Consider the following 11,085-nt stretch of genomic DNA (forward strand, 5'->3'; position numbering starts at 1 on the left):
AAATGTTAAAAAACATTAAAATTATTTATTGGGACAAATGACAACACGGGGATTATAGACTGTAGATTGTACTAATGTTAAATTTCTGGAATATAACAGTACTACAGTTGTAAAAGTACTGCGGTTCTTAAAAAACTACACACTGAGGTATGAAGATAAAGAGACATGATGTATACAACCTATTCTCTGATGTATCAGAAGAGATAATAATATGGAATGTGTGTGTCTGCATGTGCATGGAGAAATAAATAAAGCAATGCAGCAATTTTTAAAAAATTGGTGAATGTGCATCAGGAGTAGTTCTCTGTATTATTCTTGCAACTCTTTTGCAAACCTGAAACGATTTCCAAGTGTTGATAAATCATCGAAAATGAGAGCAGACGTGCGCCACAACTGAGCCTGCGCTCTAGAGCTCGCATGCCACAACTACTGAGCCCGCGTGCCACAACTGCTGAAGCCTGCGCACCTAGAACCCATGCTCTGCAACAAGAGAAGCTGCTGCAATGAGAAGCCTGCGTACCACAATGAAGAGTAAGTAGCCTCCACTCACTGCAACTAGAGAAAGCCTGCGCACAGCAACGAAGACCCAAGGCAGCCAAAAATTTAAAAATAAATAAATTAATTTTTTAAAAAAAGAAAATGAGAGCAGAGGGGGTGGGCGAAATGGGTGAAGAGAGTCAAAGGCACAAAGTTCCAGTTATAAAATAAATAAGTCAGGGGGATGTAATGTACAGCATGGTGACTATACAGTTAATAATACTGTACTGTATATTTGAAAGCTGCTAAAAAAGTGAATCTTCAAAGTCCTCGTCACAGGAAAAAAACTGTAACTAAGCGTGGCGACGGATGTTAACTAGATTTCTTGTGGTGATCCTTTCTCAATATATAAAAATACCTACTGAATACCTACCTACGTTGTACACCTGAAACTAATACATTATATGTCAATTATACTTCAATAAAAAAATAAATTAGAGCAGAGGAACAGGGTAAGCTTTAAGTTTTTTATATAAATTGTGTCATTTGGGTTTTTAAAAAGGCAAGAAATATCATCCTTTAATAAATGAGAGAATGCAAGCTCAAGAGAGATTAAGTGACCACTTCCAGAACAGGGGTCTCCTTGTTTCTGTACAATCCCATTAGGTTGCAATTCAATGGCCAAAATGTTTCTAATTCCTGAAAGCCTCAAGGTCATACACTGTCTACAACTACTATTCAAAGTTTTAAACTTTTAATGAGTTGTATGCATTATCTAATAAAAGCACAATAAACTCCATCAAGTAGTAAGTAGCACATCCAAGTGCTCAAGAGAATGGGCTCCAAGATTAGATTGAGTTCAGATTCAGGCAGTGCAGTGGTTCTAACTTTGTGATCCTGGGCAAATTAACCACTTGTGCTCCAATTTTCTCATCCGCAAAGTAGGATCAAAGAAGTACCTTTGGGTTGCTCCTTGATCCTCTGTGACACTTGAGCATCACAGAACAGTTTCCCATAAGCCATACTCACACTCAGCCAAAGGGTTGTTAGGAGAACCAAATGAAATAATAAATGTAAAGTAGTGTGCACAAGTGCACAAGCACTCTATAAATGTTAGCTATTTTTATTTTAAATCCAACATGCTTGGTCACCTCAACAGCAATGGTCATAGTCAAAGCCACACATTTTTTTTCCAAATCAGGCCCAAATCTGACAAAATAGGAAATGAAAGGCTCTAAAAAAAAAAAAAAATCTTAGAAGTTCACAAAACATAAAAGTAAATCAATTGTAAGCATATCACATGCAAAACAGACCTCAACAGACTTATACGTTAAATTCAGTTGAAACATCTGCTAATAGAACAGGAGAGCTGCAACAAGCTCCTTGTTGGAACAATCTATCATCTAAATACACAGAATGAAAAATGAAAAATTAGTTATATTACTTTTAAACTTTCCTAACCTGCGAATAAGGAAACAAATAAACAAACCAAAAACTATTTCAAACACTCCATACAGGATTTTAGTTAGCTTAATACAGTGAAAATGTTAATTCCAATTTCTACTAGCACCTTCCAGAATGTCTTTTAAAATAAATTTGAAATTTAATTTAAATTAAATTTTAATTTATCCTTCTGACACCGCAAAGCCACCAGCACAGCTACTTTACCTTAATTTAGCATAAATCTAGTGTCAGCCTATTATGTGACCATAGTGTTTAATTAGCACTGAGATTTAAAAAAAGAAAAACGTAAAAATGATTCCAATAAAATACGAAGTTGCCAGAATTACGTAAGTTTAAAACCATTCCTTCGCCCCCCAAAAAAATCAATGCGGGGGGGGGGGTTCTTTCCCTTTTCAGTGGTACTTAAAATACTCTTAATAATTCTTTTTTTTAGTCAATAACTTTTCAAAAAACCAAGTATACAATGTTTAGTGTTCATTTCTTAAATTCACACTACTAATTTGTAAAATTTTACCACTTGCTCAGAGTAACACTAAATATTCTCTACTCATAGCTTATTACTGTGTTTGGGATTGGGATGGTTTTGTGTGGGTTTTTTTGTTTTAGGGTTTTGGGTTTTTTTTGTCTGTAGTGCAAAGGACGTTGCCCGAGAACATTAATGTCTGTATAAACCAGCTTGTCCCTTCAGAAAGCGCCTAAAACACCTCCTCGTTCCTGCATTCGAGGGTCACAGAACGGTTTCCCATTAGCCACACTCTCACGTTCCCTCTCAACTCCCCAAACACCCCTTCCACGCTAGTGAGAGAATTTCTCCAGGTGTGATCAAGCAAACATTAAATTAGCTTGAAGCGTTTGTTCAAAATTCAGATGCCTGTGCCCCAGCCCAGACCAATTCAGAGTCTTTAGGGATAGCACCTAAGGGTTCCAAATGGTTCTTTTTTCACTGAAGTTTGAAAACTACTAAAGACTCCCCTCCACACACTCATCCCAAACTCCCAACAACTCCCACCAGTCCCAACTGATCCAGCTGCGGAAAACGTTGCCGCTCGGCTCCGGGGCGGTCTCAGCGCGACCCCACCCCTCTCCCGGGAGCCCCATCTCGGTGCCCGCTCCTCCCTGGCACCAGCTCCCCAGTCCCGTCCCCACACCCCAAACCTTTCTCCTCACTTCTTCATATCGCTGCTAAAGAGGCCGAAGGCGCCGGAGGGGGAAATGGTTGAGGTCGCCTCCTGACCCAGCTCCGTCGCCTCCCCTCCTCCGGACTGCTCACTGTAAGCGAAGCTGTTGCTGGACATTGCTGCGGTGCTGCCGAGTGTCGGGTTGGCCCTGCCGGGGGTTCTCTCCGACGGACTCCCGTCCGAGGGACGCGAAACAAAACTAGTTCTCGTTTGGAGGGGCGCCCTCAGGCGCTTCCGGACTCGTCACGGCTCCCAAGGCCGACCTGGCGATCCACCCACTGCGCATGCCCAGTGTGCAGGCGGCCGGAGCCCACCCCCCGCCCCGGGCACTCCAGGGCCTGACTGGATTTGCCTTTTCCGGGTTTTTGAGGCAGCTGAGAGGCTCGGACCCCGGCTCTGCGGAAGGCAGGCCTCGCGCACGCCGGAGACTAGACTCTCGACTTTTAAAGTTTTTTTGGAGACAAATACCCGTGTATCTATTTCGATCCCCTAGGAGGTTCCCGAGCCCGACACCTCTTTGTCGGACTCCTGTTGTAAACCAGTAGCTTTCAGATTTTTCCTGAAATTCCAGTTAACACACCAGATCAACTTTCCTAAACATATCAGGATTGCTTTTCCTGTTTAAGCTGGTTTCTGCTCCTCTCCCTCCAACCATCTGTGTCTTACACCTGCCCCTGGCAACCTTTGTCGCAGACCTCTGCGTTTAAAGGAAACCTCCAGGGCCCTGTCTTTGAGGATCCACCACCTGCCAGATGTGTTCACTGTAGTGAAAGCTTCAAACGAAAATCCTGGGGCCGTTGGTTTCAAGGAGCTAGTGATTCCTACTGGCGTCTGGCTACCAAAAGTAGAATAAAATAAAATAGAGTGCGCCTCACGCACCAGGAATAGCCTATCATCTGGGCACCTCCTTCCTTTGTTCTGACGCTTGTGGGATCACTTAACTAAAGTCTTCTGGGAAGTCAAGGCAGAAAGTTGCCTGGCCCCTGAGTAACACCTGAGAAACCTTTCCAGGAGTAACTTCCCTCAGTCTGACGTTTCGGGTGGATTTCAGATCCTACCCTACGCTTTCCGTACCGCTTCCCCTTTAGGCAGAGTTTGAAGCTTAGAGCCCTGAGAAACTGTCAGTCTGGGGAGGCAGCGCCTGGGTGGGGGAGGGGAGAGCGTCGTACAAGGATTAGAGTGCTGTCCTCACCTCCTCCAAGTGCCACACTGGAAACAACACTGAGGTATCACTACGTACCTACCCAAATGGCCAAAATCCAGAACACGGACACCACCAAATGCTGGTGGGGACGGGGAGCAACAGAAAATCTCATTCATTGCTACTGGGAATGCAAAATTGTACAGCCACATTGGAAGATAGTTGAGCAGTTTCTTACAAAATTAAATATACTCCTACCATATCATCCAGCAATTGAACTCCTTGGTACTTATCCAAAGGAGCTGAAAACTTATGTCCATGCAAAAATCTACACAGATATTTATAGCAGCCTTATTCCGAATTACCAAAACTGGGAAGTTATCAAGATGCCCTTCAGTAGGTGAATGTATAAACAAACGGTGGTACATCCAGACAATTAAATATTATTCAGTGCTAAAAAGAAATGAGCCATCAAACCATGAAAAGACATGGAGGAAACTTAAATGCACATTATTAAGTGAAAGAAGCCAATCTGAAAAGGCTACATACTCTGTGATTCCAATTATGTGACCTTCTGGAAAAGGCCAAACTATGAAGACAGTAAAAAGATCAGTGGTTGCCTCTAATTGAGTTGGGGAGAAGCGGGATGAAAGGCAGAGAACAGAGGATTTTTAGGGCATTGAAAATGCCCTATATGATACCATAATGATGGATACATGTCTCCAAACCCATAGAATGAATAACACCAAGAGTGAACCGTAATGGAACTATGAACTTTGGGTAATAGTGATGTGCCAATGTAGGTTCATCAACTGTAGCAAATGATCACTCTGGTGAAGATGTGGTAACTGGGGAGGATGTGTAGGGGCATGTGTAGGGGCAGGGCATATATGGGAAATTTCTGTAACTTCCTCTCAATTTTGCTGTAACCTAAAAATATTCTAGAAAATAGAATCTTAATTTTTTTAAATTATTTTTAAAAAGAAAAGCCACACTGTTACTTTGGAAAAAAGCACGGCTCTAGGTGGGGGAGGACCGAATGCCCTCCAAACTTCATATTCTGGTCAAAACTTGGCAGGTTTTTTCTTCAGCTGTTGGAATACCCTTCCAGGGATGAAATGATGGAGCACCTAAAATGTTTTGTTGTCAATATCAATGATATCGATCAATTTAGGGAATTTCACCTACAGCTGATTTTTCCTGATGATGATAATATACACTTAGTAGATGGCTTAGTATGTACGAGGCACATAAACGATTTTCATATATTAATTTATTTAATAGTAGAAGAAGCTAAGGTTTGCTTTCCTTTATCTGTGAAATAAGGACATTGATATACACATACCCTAGAGACTCTTTGGCATATATTCCTGGGCATAGAGTTTCTTGGTTGTAGATTATATGCACCTTTACTGAATATCGTAAATTGTTCTCCAATATAATTTTAACAGTTCACACTCCCACAGCAATGTATGAGAGATCTTCTTTCCTCACATTCTCACTAACACTTTGTTTTCTTAAAAGTTTTTATCCTCATCAATATGATAGGTATGAATATTATTTTATTGTAATTGATTTTCATTTTTGTGTTCATAATGAATTTAAGCATCTTTTTATGATATTATTCCATTTGCATTTTCTTTTCTGGGAACTGCACATAGTTTGTTAGTTTGTTTTCCTTATAGGTTTGAAGTTCTTTATTCTTTTTTTTTTTTTTTTTTTTGTATTTTTTGTTTGTTTTCTGTACTTGGGCCTCTCATTGTTGTGGCCTCTCCCATTGTGGAGCACAGGCTCCGGACGCACAGGCTCAGTGGCCATGGCTCACGGGCCCAGCCGCTCCGTGGCATGTGGGATATTCCCGGACCGGGGCACGAACCCGTGTCCCCTGCATCGGCAGGCGGACTCTCAACCACTGCGCCACCAGGGAAGCCCTAAAGTTCTTCATTCTTGAGTCTGTCTTTCACTGCTTGATTTTATTTGGTAATATTTTCATATTTTAATTTTTTCATGCAGACTAGTGTAGGAGATTGAACTACAATTTTTTTTACATTGTCCTTGAATGGTGTGGGTATTATGATTATATATTCCTCAAAATATTTGTTGGGTAACTTTCTTTTTCTCTTCTCTGGATTATTATGTATAAGATGCAAAGCATATATTCTTTGGAAAAACAGATGAAACTTTCTTTTATCACTGAAAAAATATTAGGGACTTGACAAGATGAATTCCCTTACTGCCTTAAGATTCTAAGACTGTTACAGAAGTATTCTTACAGAAAAATACAAAAATATATAAAAATAATAACTACATACATTGAGGTCTAGTGTTCCTATCTCTTCAGAATTCAAACAGCTTTTATATATTTATGACATTTTCTGACAGGAAAAATGGTCATGCTTCCAACCAGAAGAAACATCAGCTCTAGTTGAACCAAAGACTTATTTTTTGATGCCTGTTACCAAGCCAAAAGCAGACTTTTCTGTTTCCTACCCACATATATAGGATCTCAGGATCATTGATAAATATGCTACTTTTTCAAAATGATTTTTCCCTAACCTTTTAACAAAACCTTTATTGAATTTTCTGATTTCAGCTTCTGTTCATCTGAACCCTCATGATAATAGGTGTTAAATTTGGTATATATATTTTCAAACTTTTATCTAAGCATAGAAAAACAAATTATACATGTGTGTATTTTACCAAATGTCAGTTAAAACTGTATCAGCAGCCCCTGATCGCCACAACTAGAGAAAGCCTGCGTGCAGCAATGAAGACCCAACGCAGCCAAAGATAAACTTATAAAAAAAAAAAAAAAAAAAAAAAAACAGGACATACACAGTGAGTCAGCATGGCCTTGGCATGTGGAAAGGGAGTCTTATCATCAAAGGAGGACCAGCATTGGTGTCCCAGGAAAAGGGGCATTTAATCTTTATTTTTAACATGCACGTTCTTTACTTTTGGTCAGTGTGCCCTTTTTCTTTAATAATTAAAGCAGATGTATAATGTATGTTTGATAGGCCCCAACAGGCTATTTTAGTTAGCATAAAATTAAAGTTAACTCATGTATAAGCCAGAATGACTTCCCTATATCTCAGTTTGTGAACATTTCTTTTATCAGCCTCCTTGCGTCAAACCTTTCTGTCCTTGTTATGGGGACGTCAACTCCATGACGGCACCCCATCCTTGGCCAGGTCCCAAAAGAGAGAGCAGAGCCAGGGTGGGCAGTGAAAGCCTTCAGCTAGTGGCACCTTGGTCCTTGAACTTTTAGTTTTAACCTCTATGGCAAACTCTAAACCAACTAAACTCCCAACCTCCAATTCAATTTTCTGCCCTTGTGTCTTTGTTCACAACAGTTCGTGGGCCAGGACAGCTGTCGTCCCTTTTTTCCTGCCAATTCACTCTGAAACTTCCCCTGATCCCCTTCTTTATGAAATAGCCCTTCTTTTTCTCCAGATCTCTTTTTTTCCTCTGAATCCATGTAATATTAAACCCTTTCCTAAAAAAAAAACAAAAAAATGTATTATCATTCTGCATCTTATTTTTTCTTTTAATGTATTATGGAAATCTTTCCATTCCATTATATATGGCTGCCTCATTGCTTTAAACATATACATAATAGCTCATTCTCTGGGTGCACCTTTATGTATTTAGTCAACAGCCCATACAACATTGGCCATATGTGTGTTTGTACACTAGCATCAGTTTTTCCATAAAGTAAGGTCTCAGAAGTCCAATAGCTAGGTCCAATGATGTGCACACCTAAAATTTTAATAGTGCCAAATTTATAACCCAAAAGGAGGGTACCATTTATCTCTTCTACAAATATTCCTCTGTTTCACCATACCCCTTCCAGCAATGAATATTATAAATCTTTTTAATGTTTGCTAATCTTATTGGCAAAAAATAAATAATAAAATCCTCACTATTGTTTAAACTTTTATCTCATTTGTTATAATTAGGGTCCACATAATAATGTATTGTCCAAATTGGAAACTTTTAAGACTCTTTATGACACTAGTCATAATTTTACTGGAAGAGCACATATAAACCAGGCCTTTCCCAGGGAAACAGGACTATATGATTACCCCAAATGGGATGGAGTTAAAGCATACATTAATTGGCCTTTTGAATTTTTTCTATTAATTATGCAGAGTTGGCATTTGCTTATTTTTAAAAGAGTTATCTGTCTCTTTTATTTGTAGGCACATTATAAATAATGAATGTTAAACTTTTCTCTTTATTTTCTAGGAGAGTGTAAGTTATAAAAATTGATTCAAAAAGTTGTAGGAAACATGAATACACTAAATAATTATAGAAAAAAATTGAAAAAGTTGTCAAAAATCTACCACCAGAGAGATACTAAACCAATACAGTTCTATTAGGCCTATAAGGACTTCCAATTTCTGTTATGTTAAACTATTACTGAATTTTTAAAAAGAAAAAGACAAAGCACTTCCAAATTCATTTTGTTAAGACCAGCATTAATGAAATCCAAGCCTGACACTTTTTTAATACAAAAAAAGGAGAGTTATAGACTTTCTAAATAATATACTGAACTAATATTAAATGAAAACATAAAAGTACCCAGTAGGTTTTACATAGAATAAAATAATTTTTAACATTTAAAAACTTATTATACTTATTATAGTATATATATCAATAGATATTAGAAATGGATTTAATAACATAATCAGCTCTTCTGATTTAAAGTCATAACTAATAACCTAAGAAATGGAAGGAAATAGTGTTACCATTATTGTGCATATACAGTAGTCCCCACTTGTCCAAAGTTTTGCTTTCCATACTTTCAGTTACCTGCAGTCAACTGCAGTCCAAAAGTATTAAATGAAAAATTCCAGAAATAAACAATTTATAAATTTTAAATTGCATGCTGTTCTGCAAAGCATGATAAAACCTTGTGCTGTTGCACTCTATTCTGCCCAGGACATGAATCATCTCTTTGTCCAGCATATCCATGCTGTATACACTACCTGTTCGTTAGTCACTTAGTAGCCATCTCACTTGTCCGTATCACAGGGCTTGTATTCAAGTAAATCTTATTTTATTTAATAATAGACACAAAGTTCAGGAGTAGTGATGCTGGCAATTTGAATACTCTCTTACTGTGCCTAATTTATAAATTAAATATTATCATTGCTATGTATGGATAGAAAAAAACATAGTATATGTACGGTTCAGTACTATTCATGGTTTCAGGCATCCACTGGGGTTTTTGAACATATCCACCATGGACAAGGGAGGACTATTGTACAAATGTTGTATGTACAGATTATGTTAAAATACCTCCACAAAACATATAAAGTAACACATATTCATATTTAATAGTGAAACATGAAAGTATTCCAACTAGAGCCAGAAAAAGAATAGTATGCCTAATAACACCATTACCATTTAATACTCTTCTATAGATTCTAGATAATGCAATAAGATAAGAAATATAAATTAAAAAATAAATAGTGGGAAAGAAAAGATTATAATATTTATTGATAATATGATTATCTTGCTGGAAAATCTAAGAGAAAATTATTAGACCTTTACGTTGATTCAGCAGAGTGGCCAGATTCAAAATCCAATAGCACTCCTATGCACCAATAATATCTACTTACAAAATGTAATTTTAAAAAGACCCTATTTCACAGTAGCAACAAATAAGCCTTAAGAAATTTACAAGACATAAGTGAAGAAAAACTATAAAATTTCACCAAAGGGTGGGCAGCAGGGGAAAGACCTGAAAAGAGTCTGTGTTTCTGGATAGTAATGTCCTTCCTACATGGACATTTGTGATTATATTTAGGACCTACCCAGGAAATACAGGCTAATCTCCTCATCTCAAAATCCTTACTTTAATCATGTCTGCAAAGTCACTGTTGCCATATAAGGTAACATTCACAATTTCTAGGAATTAGGATTTGAATATATAAATATATATTTATAATATATATTTAAATATATAACACATATTATATTTGAATATATTTGAATATATTTGAATATATTTATCATTCAGCCTGCCACAATCTCTAACTCACACAATCTAAACATAAATTCCAGGGCTTCCCTGGTGGCGCAGTGGTTGAGAATCCGCCTGACGATGCAGGAGACACGGGTTCGTGCCCCGGGTGCGGGAAGATCCCACATGCTGCGGAGCGGCTGGGCCTGTGAGCCATGGAGCCTGAGCGTCCGGAGCCTGTGCTCCGCAACGGGACTCCGGCCACAACAGTGAGAGGCCCGCATACCACACAGACACAAGTAAAATAAAAAATAAAATAAACATAAATTCCAGATTGATCAAAAATAAACAACAAAACAAATAAATTTTAGGAAAATATTTTCAGGATTGAGGATGGTTAAGGATGGTAAAGGATTGGGGTAAAAAAGACTCAGCATAAATCTAGGCTAGGAACAATAAACAAATATTTATAAGACAATAAATTTTATACAAATAGTTTTAGCAGCCTTTACAATTAGAAAATGACTCTTATGGTTTTTAATAGAACTTAAATTTTACAGCGTTAGTGAAGACATGAGGTACAGATTTCACAAGTATTTTTCTAAGTGCTCCCATTTCAAAAAACATTTAAATTTGAATTATGAAGAAAACAATAATTTGATCTCTAATAACAAGAGTTTCCATTTATTGAGCTCTTAAATATTTCAGAATCCAAATTAATTACATGTACTTACCATTGTCCTGCTTGATCCTCATTTACATCTAAGGACTTAGTTGTGAGCCACTCCCCCTAGTTTTCTACACTCCAGACAATCTGGTGTTTTGTTTCTTGATCCACCAAGCTTGTTCTGACC

At 37.9% G+C, this 11,085-nt stretch overlaps 1 protein-coding gene across 3 annotated transcripts in view; it reads right to left on the reverse strand.

Moving 5' to 3' along the window:
* Positions 1–3,415, reverse strand: part of AP3B1 (adaptor related protein complex 3 subunit beta 1) — a 262,792-nt gene extending 259,377 nt beyond the window's left edge. For all 3 annotated transcript variants that reach the window (XR_009335400.2, XM_059061372.2, XM_067031192.1), the window contains exon 1: positions 3,109–3,415. Coding sequence is in view for 2 of the 3 variants with exons in the window: in XM_059061372.2 (XP_058917355.1) it covers positions 3,109–3,236 (128 nt within the window). In the remaining variant the exon portion in view is untranslated. The remainder of the gene's footprint in view (positions 1–3,108) is intronic.
* Positions 3,416–11,085: the final 7,670 nt, after the last annotated feature.

This window comes from Kogia breviceps, chromosome 4, assembly GCF_026419965.1.
Source record: "Kogia breviceps isolate mKogBre1 chromosome 4, mKogBre1 haplotype 1, whole genome shotgun sequence".
NCBI classification, from domain to species: domain Eukaryota; kingdom Metazoa; phylum Chordata; class Mammalia; order Artiodactyla; family Physeteridae; genus Kogia; species Kogia breviceps.